This window comes from Sander vitreus, chromosome 8 (genome assembly GCF_031162955.1).
Source record: "Sander vitreus isolate 19-12246 chromosome 8, sanVit1, whole genome shotgun sequence".
Lineage (NCBI taxonomy): Eukaryota > Metazoa > Chordata > Actinopteri > Perciformes > Percidae > Sander > Sander vitreus.
Window position 1 is genome coordinate 16,964,831 of NC_135862.1, and position 15,414 is coordinate 16,980,244.

At 39.6% G+C, this 15,414-nt stretch overlaps 2 protein-coding genes across 4 annotated transcripts; one reads left to right on the forward strand and one right to left on the reverse strand.

The window, feature by feature from the left end:
• The first annotated feature begins 1,032 nt into the window (after window positions 1-1,032).
• LOC144522241 (aromatase-like) lies at window positions 1,033-4,946 on the forward strand. The gene is given in 10 exon segments (XM_078257181.1): window positions 1,033-1,112; window positions 1,606-1,738; window positions 2,022-2,236; window positions 2,238-2,421; window positions 2,563-2,739; window positions 2,858-2,972; window positions 3,058-3,172; window positions 3,264-3,426; window positions 3,524-3,762; window positions 3,842-4,946. Coding segments are annotated over 9 exon segments (1,569 nt in total). The 5' UTR covers window positions 1,033-1,112; window positions 1,606-1,608; the 3' UTR covers window positions 4,073-4,946.
• A 163-nt stretch (window positions 4,947-5,109) lies between these two features.
• On the reverse strand, window positions 5,110-15,358 carry ap4e1 (adaptor related protein complex 4 subunit epsilon 1). Of its 3 annotated transcripts, XR_013502383.1 has the most exons (22): window positions 15,013-15,358; window positions 14,256-14,327; window positions 14,011-14,134; window positions 13,711-13,784; window positions 13,515-13,636; window positions 13,238-13,397; window positions 12,982-13,148; window positions 12,811-12,884; window positions 12,598-12,720; window positions 12,396-12,505; window positions 12,164-12,307; window positions 11,643-11,751; window positions 11,399-11,517; window positions 10,596-10,898; window positions 9,810-9,921; window positions 9,593-9,731; window positions 9,245-9,491; window positions 8,189-8,740; window positions 7,909-8,099; window positions 7,668-7,828; window positions 6,569-6,788; window positions 5,110-6,165 (listed from the first exon to the last, which is right to left on the reverse strand). XR_013502383.1 is itself a non-coding variant. In XM_078257144.1 (21 exons), the coding sequence occupies exons 1-21, from the start codon at window positions 15,151-15,153 to the stop codon at window positions 6,628-6,630; spliced, it is 3,405 nt and encodes a 1,134-aa protein (XP_078113270.1). In that variant the 5' UTR covers window positions 15,154-15,358; the 3' UTR covers window positions 5,110-6,627. The 3 variants fall into 3 exon arrangements, 2 of the variants coding, with proteins under 2 accessions (XP_078113270.1, XP_078113271.1); XM_078257144.1 differs by having other exon boundaries at window positions 5,110-6,788; XM_078257145.1 differs by lacking the exon at window positions 15,013-15,358 and having other exon boundaries at window positions 5,110-6,788; window positions 14,011-14,132.
• Between the last annotated feature and the right edge of the window lie 56 nt (window positions 15,359-15,414).

Sequence of the window (15,414 nt, forward strand, 5' to 3'; positions counted from 1 at the left end):
TGGTGCTCTTGCTCTCAATATTGCCACCAGTCCGTCCCACACAAAACTACATGGAAATGGAATAAATAAGTTGTGAACAAGGGGAACATTCTTTGGATCTACAAAAGAGCTTTCAGAGCGCTTTCAGTAAAAGACTGTTAGTGTGTGGATGGGTGTGTGTACTGAAATCTCTTTTTAATAAATGTCTTTTCATGTTTTTCTATTATTGCATTATGCATTTATATTTATTTTTCTCCACTTGTGTCATTGAACAAGTAACATTAAAGTTTATCCATTCCCAAAAAGTTCTAATTACTCAGTTTAGTCTCCACTAGAATGAGGAGAACAGGTTTTTCAGCCAATTTGGGATTAAAGCCCCCACCCAAACCCCCAAATCTGAGGCCAACATCTTCATTAACAGCACACCAGCTATTCTTTTCAGCTATTTAGGGACTGATTTTGAAGGAGAGCTCATCAGAAGCACACAACCTCTGCATGTACATTGTTTTCCCTTTTGCATCCATGTTCATTTTTTAAGTAGAGGAGCACTGACATTTATTTCTTAAAAAAAAATGTAAGACTTGAAATTATAAAGATGACATTTTCTCTTTCTCCTGTTTCCTATTTTGAACTGCTGGGTAAATCCCTACTCCCTTTGACATGGGTCAGTCTGACCCAGCTAATTAATTTCCCCTTGAAAAGCCTCCTCTGTGGATGAATTGGACAGTGGGGTTTCTTTCATTTCAACAAAGCTAAATGTGAAGTAAACCCATCTAAGAAAAACTGATGCAGAGTACACCGGATGAAGGACCTGCAGGTTTTGCATGCTTATGAATAAAAAAAAAAACACTTTTTTGGTTCTTTTTAAAGCGGCTTTGTGGTTAAGATGTGCACGGTTATCTGGCATGTTTGCTGTTCTGCCATGTAATGGTACTTACATGGCTTACTTACGTAACCACAAAGTAGCAGTGTTTCTAAGCAACCAGTAAAATGAGGGCTTAACCGAGGATTTATAAACACTGCGATTTATTGGGTAGGACAAGGTTGATCATCCTTAAAACCAGTGGAGGAAGAACTGCATCTCTTCAAACTGCACTACTTACTAACTTGTCAGGAGTCAGAAAAGAAGAGAAGTAAGTGTGATTCTTTGATAATTTGTTAATAAAGAAATGCTTAGAATAGTAAAAAGATATTCTTAAAGATAAAAATGTAGAAACATCTAAGCATACACTATGTTGAAAAAATTGTAACACACCTTGAATTTTTACTCAATTTTAAATTTGAATTATGTGGACTTTGTTCCTGTATTGAGAGACTGTATAAGCTACTGTAATACACTAAAGTGAAACAGAGATTTTAGTTATGAAATTCAATTGAAACTCTCTCTCCTGTTTTTAATTTGGTTGTGTTCTGTCACAAATATTTGCAACTCACCATACATAATATCTTTGGAGAAGACACTAATGTTCTGCCCATGATAAACCTGTAATAACAGATACACAGATCTATTTTAACAATAACCATTAGATTAGCTTGTTTTGACTGTTGGTTAAAGAAGACAGAAGCTTTATGAGCACAGGACAGACAGAGGACATAGTAAACCTGCTCAGGTCTGTGTTAATGAAGGGGATGCTGCCGCTGGAGACACTCACCGCCGGCCGCGAGGTGGTCAACACTGAAGTCACTGCCCTTCTGCTTCTACTCTTGCTACTGCTGCTCTTCACTGCCTGGAGCCGAACAAACCGGTCACATATACCCGGTAAGAGACTTATACATGACTTGTATAAATTGAGCCACGTGTACAAGGGACTATAGGTGTAAGTATATAAAAGTAACATGTTTCAAAGATTTTTGTACTTAGAATAATGACACTAGTACATTTTCATAAGGAGGGAATTCAGAGCCAAAGTTATGGTTTCTGATTCACATTATTGATTAAATAACATAATAGTTTACTTAGTTCCATATAGGAAGACCTCTGTTTTCTCTTGGACATTAGAGGACTATTATATCTTAAATCATTACCTGCTTCTTTATGCCAGGTCCTTCCTTCTTGGCAGGACTCGGTCCTATCCTCTCCTACAGCAGATTCATCTGGACTGGGATAGGAACAGCGAGCAACTACTACAACAACAAATATGGCAGCATTGTCCGGGTCTGGATTAATGGCGAGGAGACCCTCATTTTGAGCAGGCAAGTCTCCTGAGATAAAAAAAAAAAAAAACTCTTTACACTCACAATTTATCCCATGAATCTGTAGTAAGTCAAAGCCTGGCTACTTTTGCAGGTCTTCAGCAGTGTATCATGTTCTGAGGAGCGCCCACTACACAGCCAGATTCGGGAGCAAAAAAGGGCTGGAGTGTATTGGGATGGAAGGGAGGGGTATCATTTTCAACAGTGATGTCCTGCTCTGGAGAAAAGCAAGGACATATTTTTCTAAAGGTGAGCAAGAGAGTATGGAGTCATAGTATTGTAGTCCCTTATTTCACCTCTCTTTGTCTATTTTCCGACACCTGCAGATTGAAGTCTGACAATAACTGAAACGCTGCTTGCTTGCATTTGAATTTCATGGTTATTTTACAGCTCTGACAGGCCCCGGCCTCCAGAGGACAGTGAGAATCTGTGAGAGCTCCACAGCCAAACACCTGGACTGCCTGCAGGAGATGGCCGACCCCTCCAGACATGTGGACGTTCTCAATCTGCTGAGAGCCATAGTGGTGGACATCTCCAACAGGCTTTTCCTCAGGGTGCCACTCAACGGTCAGCTGCACGTTCACTGTCAGCATATTCTACATCTCAAACTTATTTTCTACCAGCAAATATTTCAAGTTGTTGCACTGCAGCTCGTAAATCTGTTTTGTTGTTCCTCGTAACTCAGAAAAGGACTTGCTGATGAAAATCGAAAACTACTTTGAGACCTGGCAAACAGTTTTGATAAAGCCTGAGATGTTCTTCAAGATCGGATGGCTGTACAACAAGCACAAAAGAGCAGCGTAAGATCCTCACACATCACAATAACTCAACATCTGGCTTGTAATTTCTTCAACCTAACCTTTGTGTTGCTTTTTGTGCCAACAGCCAAGAGCTGCAGGACGAGATGGAGAGCCTTCTTGAAATGAAAAGAAAGATTATAAATGAGTCTGAGAAGTTGGATGATGATCTTGACTTTGCAACAGAGCTCATCTTTGCTCAGGTTTGTCTCTTTTGATACATCTATACCACCTGTGTCACAGAGTAACCATGTGTTAGCTGCGTTCTGCATACCTTCGTTTTCTCTTGAACAGAACGTCGGGGAGCTTTCAGCAGATAACGTCAGGCAGTGCGTGCTGGAGATGGTGATTGCAGCACCTGACACACTTTCCATCAGCCTCTTCTTCATGCTGATACTGCTGAAACAAAACCCAGATGTGGAGCTGAGGATATTGGAGGAGATGAACACTGTCTTGAGTGAGTGCATTTGTGCTGTATTAATCTCTGTTTCACTCTATGACAGCTAAAAACTAAAATGTTCCTACAATCCATAAATGCTGCTTTTCATTTCCAGGTGAAAAAGGTGAAAACATTGATTATCAGAGCTTGAAAGTGATGGAGAGTTTCATCAATGAGTCTTTGAGGTTTCATCCTGTGGTTGATTTCACAATGCGAAAAGCTCTGGAAGATGACAACATCGAAGGCACTAAAATTATAAAAGGAACCAACATCATTCTCAACATTGGTCTTATGCATAAGACTGAATTCTTTCCAAAACCCAAAGAGTTTAGCCTGATGAACTTTGACAAAACAGTAAGTCAGCTCAAGGTTGTGCAACAATATATGGCTCTAGAGACAAAACAGCTTAGTGTTTACTTTCTCTGGTTGGCAGGTGCCCAGTCGTTTCTTCCAGCCCTTCGGCTGCGGACCTCGTTCCTGCGTGGGCAAACACATCTCCATGGTGATGATGAAGGCCATCCTGGTCACTCTGTTGTCTCGTTACACCGTGTGTCCTCGCCAAGGCTGCATCCTCAACAGCATCAGGCAGACCAACAACCTGTCGCAGCAGCCTATGGAGGACGAGCACAGCCTGGCCATGCGCTTCATCCCTCGAACAACATGAACTCAACAGTCAGCACTGAGACACATGCAGGGGTTATATTTTAGTGAAAAACACTTAGTATGGCAAATTTCTAAGTATTTCAACGATACTGAAATATTCCCTGGCCAAGGTTGTACAAATGTGCAAAAAAACCACAAACTAAGTTTTCAGTTCTATATCTTGTACTAAATTTGTGATGTCCCAACAGATGTGTTGTCTACTTTGACATTAATGACATTTAGTGAATTTGTTGGAAGGTTTTAGCCGATACAGAGCAGTGCAAGCATGATTACCTGGCCCACGGGATACAGTATGGAACACCAGGGAGGACATGGATATAGATTTAGTTTTGTTGTATTGAGAGGTCACACAAAAAATGATGTGTAAAAATGACATGCATGTCCTAATGTGGTGCCAACCTGCATTTGTTCAAGACCTGAACTGAGACTACTAGTTTTTCATTTTGTTAATCATCAATGATATTCCTAGTTCAGTCCTGCTATCATGATCACGTAACATATATATTTTTACATAAAGTATGTTTCATAGCATTATAGGGGTTACTGTATTATTATATATTATTATTATCAAAGTTAAAACAGCAATGTTAAAGTATGGTATAGTGAGTAGTGTTTTATGCAAGCGTAATGTTAGAATTAGAAATATGTCAAATATATGCCTTAGTATGATGATAAGATGAATCCAGGTAAAACCTATTACCCATCACTATTTCATATTGTTCTCTTATGTTAAATCTCTAGAAATGTTAAAAAGAGACAGTTAACTTCTTTTTAGGGTATCAGTGAATGGAAATGTGGACTGTGCGACAAAGGCAGCAACTCAAATGCTACTAATACATTTTTTACATTTGGTGTATGTAGTAAGTAAACAATGCTCATTCAATATATATTTCAAATATTGTTTTATATTGTAGAAAATATCAAATGAGAATAAAGAACATCAGAAAATATGTCCTCTACTGTAATAATGTCCCTCTTTGCTTCAAGTCCAGGATACCTGTGTTTATTTAAGAAATAATCATGGAGTCAAACTCAAGTTCATTTACATGTGTTGGATTTATTTATAAGTTAGCAGAATGTAATGACAGGCACTCTAATAAACTATGATTCTCTCTGTACCACAGGCACAAATCAAATACGCCACCTTGGCGTTAGAACATAAGGCGTTGGGTTAAAACTGAGTTTTAGACACATTGTTAGCGTCACGCTGTGCTCTAATCAGGGTACAGGCAACAAAGAACAAAGGTAAACTTTCTTTTCAGGTTGAATTAAATAAAACAGGCTGAGACATGTCAGATCTGGCACAGCGCGATCAAACAGTACATGGAGCACGATGATTTTCTTTCTTTCAGAGAAATTAATATAAAATATTTTCTGTAAGAATATAAATCCAATAAATTTAATTTAAGTTTTTAATACTGCATTGATACAAAAATATAATAATCAAAAAGCCACTTCTCACCGACACTGACAGAAACATGAGTGCATAGATAATCATATCACACAGAAGGCAGCGCCTGTGAAACACCAGGGAAAACTGAAATGCTCCTCATTATAATGACAAACGGACAATATGGACATCTTTAGGTCATCGATATATTTAAGACAAAATACTCTTATCATAGATGTAAGAAATATGTGTAACTTCTGCAGCTGGAGGTTAGTGTCAGCATAATGTAATCCTAAAGACAAACGGACAAACACGTAGAGATTTTTTCTCTGTGTTGAAGCTTCAGCAGTAAAGACGAGCAGGTTCTTCTTAAAAAGCAGCTCTCTGGGAGTAGTTTAGATTCTCCTGAAATGGTTTGTTGGGTTTGGTACTCCTAAAATATATCAATATCTTCCCTGTGCTTCTCCCAAAGACACCTAATAAATAACATCAACCAATCCAATGCAAGAATTTGAGTTATTCTTTCCATTCACTCAGAATTGCTTCAATTAGTATTGATGAACTTGAAAAGAACAAAAATTACGTTTATGTATTTGTCTGATTAAAATACAAATGGGCTTCACTGTCATGATTGTTGTAGCCTAGAAAGTGTAGCTGACATTAGAAAGCAGGACATGACCTCGATTGATATTCAGCATGCAGACCTGGGGGCGTAAAAAGTAACCAAGTAAGTCAATTCATGATTTTCCCTTCATACTGAGAATATCATATTCAATATTCAACAATGTTTCAAGCATTACAGTTTTAAAGTCACCATGAAGTCCTGTCATTAATTTAAGACATTATTGTTATTCTGAAACATCAAACACCCACAGAAGGTTAAAAACACCATCTTTTGGCCCTGAGGTTATTACCAGCCATGACTTTAAACAGTTGTAATCCTGTAAAATATTCCACCAATTTAACTGTTAAAAATAAAGGATATGTGGACACAAAAAAAAACAAGTCGTTGTCACTTATAGTGGAAGAGATAAACAAATGGTAAACACTGTAATATAAAGATGAGAATGCACAACACCAGATGTTCCGCACTACTGCTCTGTGTACCTTCCTCTTCAGTGGCTGAGGGTCCGGTGCTCATGTTGCTTAGTGGTGTCAGTGGGGTCTCAGTGCTCCTGTAAAGCTCTCTGACAGTGGTACATCAGGCAGTCGGGCAGGTCAGGGACTGGAGAGCGCAGCCACACGGCCAGAGTTCCTGCATGCAGACGACAGTGCATCAGACACGGCTGATCCTGGAGGAGCCGGCAGGCTACAATACCTTCCATACCTGTGCGGGAAAATAATAAAGGTTACTCACTGATAGTGTAACATACATGGGAGTGCCGGTTGCACTTAAGACATATCAACCTATGTCATTTTTAAAACATGCATCCATCATGCTATGAGATGCCCTAAAAGAATATTAACAAAACAAATGACTTGACCTTGTGGGTTCATTTATAGATCTTGGACAGCAGATGACAAAATAAACATCTCAAAAGCTCTGGAACAAGTGAGTAAGTGGACCTTGAGTTGAGATTGATTGTCAAAAAAGTGACTGTAAAATCTCACAGATATGGTAGAGATTTCAAAAGACAAAGCAGAGACTGTGGCTGCACATTTGCTTCAACTTGATGCTCTTTAGTCATTACATCTGTTGCACTGCTTCTCTGATGTAAGTAAGCATTAATAGCCAATTCATTAACTTTAATAAAGTCAGTGGTTACAACTTAAAAAAACACTTTTTAAATGTGCCTTATCAGAAAGTGGTACCGAAGTAACTAATACTTTTGTACATGAGTGAAACACTAACATAATCTAAACACAAGATCCTCTTGATCGTTTTTTGTTGTTGTTGTTGAAACCTTTAATTGTATCATATTGGTAATCTTCAGCTCGGTTAAAAGCTCTGGAAAAAGTGAGTAAGTGGACTTTGTGTTGAGACTGTTTTGTGAAACCACTATTTTCAGGGCAAGAATACATTTTCACCCTTTCTCCATAAACTAATTTGGAGTCAGGCCGGCTTTGACAGGAGTTTCGTCCCTTATGCCACGGCAGCCTTAAATGAAATATCTTGCTGAGTACTATGTATAGAGGTGTGTATATATGTGTGTGTGTGTGTGTGTGTGTGTGTGTGTGTGTAAATGAGAACTAAATGTCTGGTTACCTATGACTTCCACAACATGAAGTTGAAGTTTCTTCTCCAGCATATTCAGAGTGGCTGCGAGAGGTTCTTGGCCGTCACTTATCAGTGTCAGGTTCTGCTTTGTATCGTGAGAAAAGTCCAGCCACATTGTCCCGTATTCCTCCGTCGTCAGAATCAAAGGTCTGAAGGAAACGTGAAATTACAGTAAGAAACCAATTGTCTCTTCATGGCCATACTTGGAAAAAAGAAGAAGCCATTTCACCTGATGAAGCTGGTTAGAGGCAGTTTGTATGAGAACTGCACCGACTGAGGCGTCCCAACAGGAAACTGGTAAGATACGATCCCAACCACTTCAAGATGGACTGAAGGTCTCTTCACGGTCAGGAAATACTGACACACTGCTACAGTGTGGCTTCTCGCCTCCTGCATTCGACTGTCACAAACACAGGATACCTGAAAAAGACAAAATGCCATTTAATATAAAAGGCTAATAAGATAGCATAAGACTTCACTAATAATGTTCTGCTTCAAAATGACTGTACCTCAAGTTCATCTGAATCAAGCTCTAATATTATCTGTTGAATGTCAGAGTCAGAAGAGTTGTAAATGAAAACAACTAGTACTAAGAAATCATCTTTATGCACATGACAGGCTGAGAGATCCAGGCTTTGTTTGGAGCACAGAGGAGTGATTTCTGAGTGAGAGAGTCCAGAGAGCTCTGCAGGAAGATGAGAACTGAGACACAAGTCTTTAGGTCCGTCTGGGTCCTCATGTGAACCCGGATCAGCAGCTACCACCTCGTTATCCCCATTGAGAGAGGGGCTACTTCCCTTTGTGTCACTGTCAGTTAACTCTACATCACAGTTGCCATTTGCAGTAGTGAGGCCATGAGCAGGTTGGGATGTCTGTTCGGGTGAAGAAACATCCAGCTCTGACGTGATGTTGGACTCCAGGAGGTTGTTACACAGCAAGTTATCCACTGTGCTCGGAGTAGAGACGAGGGAGTTGGATATTTGCTCGCTAGCAGCCGAGGACGAGCCCGGACCTTTGGCTTTTCTTCTGAATCGCTGGGGTGTCGGCTCAGATTTCCCCATCTGTTAAAGGAAAACTTTTAGTTGTAATAAATGCATTTGTAGTAATGCACAGTGTATCATATCTGTTTTATCATTATTATAAGTTCCACTATGAATATCGCAAAGGGCTTCAATATCACATCAGGATGGCTGAGAGTTACAGAGCCAGTAGAGCTATTTTGATAACTGATTAATAAATGTCATTTTCTAACCAAAATGCCAAACATTTTGTGGTTCCAGCTTCCCAAATGTAAGGATTTGCTGCTTTTCTTTGTCTTATGTGAAAATAACGTTTGGCTTGTTGATCAGGCACAACAAGCAATTTGAAGACATCAACTCAAACTCTGTCTAAGAATATTTTTTAACCATTTTCTGGCATTTTATAGATAAAACGATGAATCAATTAATTTAGAGATAATTGGCAGATTAATCAATAATGAGAAAATGTTGTTAGTTGCAGCCTTTATTCTGTGCCCTCTGTCGTAGACATTTTCAAATCTGCGAAGTGAGTATTCAGGAGCTTACCAGACACACAGAGCTTTGGGAGCTCAGGCCGACAAACAGTGATGAGGCCAGCTGCTGTTTCTCCTGTTCGGGCTCGGGGGTCGGTGTCGGAGTGGGAGTCTGACTGTCAGCCTCTCCCTGGTGGTTGGGTGAACGGAGGGGACTGGGAACCTCAACATGAGCAGACTCCTCCACAGGTTCCCTCTGTGCCAGGTAGCCCTCCCTCCCCCACACCCTCTTTACACCATCCAGCTTCAGACTTGTCGAGCTACAACCAAAATCAAAGTATGATTTTTAAACCAGCTGTGCATTTGCGTGTAAGCTATTTTAATTCAGACAGCACAAGTGCGTGTGCGTTTGTCTACGTACCCTCCTTTGTGTGAGAGTTCGGTGCTATCGCCTGACAGACCAGAGCTTATGGACAACAGTGTAGGAGACTGTCTGTCTGCGATACTGCAGGAGGAAATGCTTATGGGCAGGGACAGGCCGTATGGCTCCATGCTCAACGCTGAGGCAGACAACACAGTCAGAACAAACCAAAACAAGGCAGTGTACACATGCTGCCAAATCTGCCACAATCTGATACCTTTTGCCTGAGCTAGTTCCTCCTGCCGTTGATGTTGAGGCTTGTATGGAGCAGCGCCAGCAGCCAACGCCTCCGACACAAATCCATCCAGAAATGACAGAGAGGAATCTACCTGCAAAACAACATCAACACCAACTTCAGATTTAAACTTATCCTTTAATGGGGATGGGAAGATCATTTGGAAATGTTCTGCAGGACTAAATATGTTTTATGTGTGTGTAAATATAACTCATATCATATATATATATATATATATATATTATTATTATTATTTTATTTATTTATTTTTTCACTTTATTTTGCCAAAAATAAGTCAACAAAATTACATGAAACTTTAAACAACTAAAAGAAGCATTTGTGTAGAATATTATTATTGTTCTCTACTTCCATCTGATACTGAGTTCTGTGGTAAACCCAACCCATCAGACTACTTCAGACATGCTTAAACAGCTGCTATGACTATTACTGAAATGCTGATCCACAGTATTTCGATAAATACGCCGTGTGTCACGGAGGGCAAGTGTATGCAGGTTTTGTTTTGCGACCATCAGATACAAAGGAGCATCATCTGCTGCGGTTCCAAGAGCTAAATCATTTTACGGGGGTTTTCTTACACCAAATTTCAAGTTTCAACAGCAGCACACTTTCAAAGTCCAATTAAATGTTTCCATGTTTCCAGTAAACCAGGTTTCTAAGAAGTATTGATGGTAAACATTACAATGACAATACACTGAACACTTAAACATCATTACTGTAATTCTGCAGCCTTGTATGTGCGTATGTTACCTCCAGGGGTTCATGGCCGGCGTTTCGAGGTAGCACCCTGGCTTGTAGTTCCCAGTCTTGGCTAAGGTGCTGCAGCTCCTGAGCCCTCTGTCTCAGTACGGTGTCCAGGGAGCTGCTGTATGTTTCAGAAACCTCCTGGGCCACAGAAAGACCTGTCCTGCTCTCACAGAGCTTGGTCATTGCCATGAGGACCCAGCTCTTGGTTTCACTGCTGGTGTTCTTCATGTCCAGCAGTTTGGCCAGCAGCCTCAGGACTGTGGCCGCTTCAAGTTCCTTCCTCAAATAGGAGTATTCACCGAGGACCTGTGCACGGCAGAGGAGGGAGCACAACTTCAGTGTGTTATTCAGTAAATGTCACTGCATAGTATGTTGCACAGTATGACATAAGTTAGCTTTTTAGAGGGCAGGTAAAGATGAGTACTGTCATTGAATGTTTTTATTCTGTAAAAGATTTAGAAAGTATAATTTAATGTAACTCATTTTGTTTACATACCTGAGGAACTCAGGCCAACTAATTCTTTATGATCTTTTTGAAACACTTCCACTTTTAAACGGATATTGTTTCTTTATGGGATTTGCTCTATTTCCTGTATTTATTCTTACCAATATTCTCTAAAATGCATTCTGTATTTCATCTCCTCTTACATTTGACTGTCCTTTTTAATGCCTGCATATTGTAAAGTAATTAGTAAAGTTTGCTATAAACCAAATGTTGTATTCCTTTTCCTTCTTCTTCTGCTTCTTGTTCTCATTAATATCACATAAGAATTGTAGAAACTGCTCACTGTGCGAACAGCACTCACCCAGCTGATGACTTGGAGGAAGCGCTGTGGCAGTTTGCCAGGCTCTCCTTGCAGCAGAGAAACATATGAATTCACAGCAAACAGCCTCAACTTCCTGTCTTCCTCCATGCTGTCAAATCCTGGGCCATTAAAGAGAAATTATTAGCATTACAAAATCATAATCAATATCAGTATCAAATTACTGAACTTTTACAACACAGCATAACATCATCTACAGAACAAGTTGAGTGTGCGGGTATCTCACCCTCAGACAGCAGTTTAAGGAAACTGTTTGGGATGTCTGGCTGCATCATGTCTCCACCCACTGAAAACACTGTGTTCATGGTCTCAATGAACCATTCATTGTCTGGTGCATATGTATAATGGTTCATAGGAAAAAAAAACAAGGAAACAAGAACAAACCAGGTATAAATAATACAAAAGCATGCTATTAAAAAGGACTGCATTTCTGTTTTTCAACCCAGAACTAATTTAAATTGAATTTAAACTTTACCAGTAGCTTTATTATTGAGAAACAGAGACGGAACACAGTCCAATAGTTATCATAGGCCTTGAACAACCAATGTAAGTCTACAGGATAGTCATAAATGTCGTTATGCTGTTAAAAACAGTGTCGCATACCGTACTTTCTAACAGGTTTTACTGACTTTGTCTTAACTACATCTGTGTCAGAAGCAGGAAGTTGTGTAAACTAAAGCCCAGCTTCACAGAAAGTAAAGTCAAGGTACAGTGGGCCACCAGAGGTAAATTTGAGTATATTTAAGGATATTTCTCTGCCAGTTCTGCCACCTTCCCCACCAGGTCAATGGTAGTGTAGTCATCTGTATTAATTCGCAGAAACTCCAGCATCTTCTCAACGATGACTGTGACATTCTGGGCGTTGGTGATCCGAAAGAGCAACTCCAGTGTCTACAAGAAAACAGAAAAAGCCCCATAATGCTGTATACCCACAATTCTAACACAGCAAAAATCCAGACTACACCAGTATTTGCCTCACCTCACGCTTGATGATGAGGTCGGGATGATCGAGACACTCTATGATGGTCATCTGATGCTGCAGGGCCAGTTTAGGGTCCTGTTGGACCACATAGGTGAGGGCCTTCAAGCCTACAGTAACAAAAAATTAAACAATGACAATGAATATCTGAAATCTTGATGTAAAGAAATGACTTAAATCAAAGGTTTTATTTGAATCTTACCAAGATATTTGAGATTAATCTTTGGTGACAGAACAAAATTGCCAATGCACTTTGCAGCTTTTTCCAAAAGTTCAGATTTGGGATGAATTGTGTAAATACATTTTACACACTCATATAATATTGCTGGAAATAAAAAGACAGTGGTTGAAGAAAGTACTTAAATGCTTTAAAATGTACTTATTTACAGAAACCGATACTTTAATTTTGACATACCGTAGGTGATGTTATGATTCATCTCTGCTCTTCGTAAAGACTCGTCGAGGACCTCATACATGATCTCACTTGTACTGTCAAACAGAACAGATTTACAAAATGTACGAGCACAAAGCACAACGACATGACACCATAAACATCCAGATTCACCAGGGGACAAAAAAGAATTACCTCTGGTCATTTTTCCCAAGTAAGGACAATATTCTGAGAAGCTGAATTTGCAGCCATGGAGCAGGGACACTATGATAGTTAAAATCCATGGGCAGTTTTCCTCCCACCACTTGCTTCAGTATGGTGACAAAACTTGCTGTAAGGTCCTTATAACCTTCTGGATTCTCCTGTAACAAACAAAAAAAATTAAACAAAAAAGTGACGAGACTGGATTACACTACAACAGATCAAACCAGAGTCCAGAAAAACTAATTACCTGGATCATCTGTAAGTAGATGTGTAGTGAAGCTGTCATGACACCAGGATCCTTGTCACACAGAGCTTTACGAAACTTGTTGTGGATGTGTTGAACTTGATTTGGTGCTATTAGGTAGAATTTATACAGTGCCAAGACTGCTTTTCGTCGAATGATTTCTCTGCAAAAATCATAATATTCAAGCAGATTTTTCATGTTTCAGTTCACCATGTGAATACATTCACTTGAACACTTATTGGTAACAAATTAGACTTGTAATTCAAAGAGCATTTCTTACTTTGGGTGATTAAGTTTCTCTTCGACCAGAGGAAGGATCGCAGGAATCATATCTTTGGGGAACATCTGGCTGACAACAGTTAGAGCCATGCAAACTTCAATAAGGTTTGTGCTCTGAAGATCCTGAAAACACAAAACACATTAACATCCCTTATGCAGACACCAGATGACAGATGCTGTAAAAACGTAATACCTACCTTTAATACAGTGTTCACAAGGAGAAGAAGCAGCTCGTGACTTTCGTTAAGAAACAAAGACACAGCGAGATAACCTGCAATTCAGAAACAAACTTATTTTTTGCTCAAAGCAGTGTAGGAAGATGCAGTGGAGTTATGTCAATAAAGGTGTTGTGATGACAAATGAAGGTTTAAAAAAAATAAACTTTAAAAACTCAAAAAGCTACTAATCATGCACCCTGTGTTGATCATGAGACAAACTGAGTATTGCAGCGCCATTGGGTAAGGACTCTGAAGAATGAGTAATCACAAAGAACATACCAACTCTTTTTTCCAGAGCAGTGCCTTGTTGAGCCAGTTTGATGGCATGAATATAGCTGAACGAAGCCTCATAACCAAGCATTTCACAGTAGATCCCTCTCACCATGAGCTCCTTCATCTGCCTCTAAATCAGATTATGCCACAAGCAAGAAGTAAACACAAAAAAAATGTCAGGCATCACTGGACCTATCTGAATAATCTGCTTTCTTGTACAAGACCAAATTGGAAAATCCAGAGAATGGTACCATGGAGGTGTTGGGGGAGGACACCTGTTCTTTGATAGATGTTAGTTCACGTTGAATAAGTTTTTCCTCCTCCTGAAAAAGGGGAAACACACAGAGGATATTTATACTCTGCAACAGCTGCCCACTGTCAACATCCCATAACATGTTTCATCCCCAGTGCATGTCAGGATTTTAGCAGATAGATAGTCTCAATAAACTAAACTACTTACATTGTACTCTCAACCATTGCCTACAGTATACCATGTCAGTATACAATGAAAGTTGCAGAGACAAGCTATGGATGGTCAATGCATCACAGTGAACATCAGTTATATCTAGCTAATAATGGTGCATTCACGTGTTTGTGGGATATTACAACATCAAGGACTTGAAGAACAGCAACCATTTTTCAAAACGTCCACATTTGCCTTCCAGGTTTAACTTCTCTACAACACAGTTTGTGAATGCAAAGCATTTTGGCAGCTGACTTTTTAACACCTTGGATGTCTGAGTTTATAACAAGCACATGAACGCACCAACAGGACACATTTTAAAAATAGTCCCATCTCTGTATAACGACGTGATAACAACATAGGTATCTGTAAATCAGTCTAAAACTATGCACAGTGCTGCACGGAATAAGTGTGTTAAAACACATAAGCACACACACCTTTTTTTGAGTTAGCTAGCACAGACAGCTTAGCAAGCTAACGTTCATCATCATCAACTGACATATTATTTCACCTAAGCTCCAGTTTGCTTTTAAGGACAGACTCACATGTTTGGACGTTAACTCAGTGATTCCTCTGATGAGGGCTCCTAGTTTTGAGGTGGAGGACAGTTTTGTAGATCCAGGCTGAGAGTCTAAAGACAGGAGGCTCGGCAGAGCTGTCAGGGTCTTCTCCACAACATCGCTCATTTTGCCGGCGAACAGCGGAACTTGGCAGCTGTTTTGTACTTTCAAAATACACTTATTAAATCATGTATCCATCCCAGTAAGAGTTTCTTAAACGGAGCCAGAGAGAGTTAATTGTTAAATGTTGTTAGTTAATTAAAAAAGTAAAAATACTAGCTTGTCAGTCGGCCGTTGTTTTGGTTCAGCAGACTGACCAAGGCTTGGTGATGATGTCACTTCCGCTTGTTTTTTTTGGGAAACTTTATTAGAAACCTTAAACGAAAA

Excerpts from the sequence above, each read along its gene's own strand:
- ap4e1 (XM_078257144.1), bottom strand. The coding sequence starts at position 15,153 with ATGAGCGATGTTGTGGAGAAGACCCTGACAGCTCTGCCGAGCCTCCTG. Across the intron at positions 13,398-13,514 it reads GAGAAACTTAATCACCCAAA|AGAAATCATTCGACGAAAAG; the intron begins GTAAGAAATGCT and ends TGATTTTTGCAG. Across the intron at positions 12,506-12,597 it reads GATTAATCTCAAATATCTTG|GCTTGAAGGCCCTCACCTAT; the intron begins GTAAGATTCAAA and ends TTGTTACTGTAG.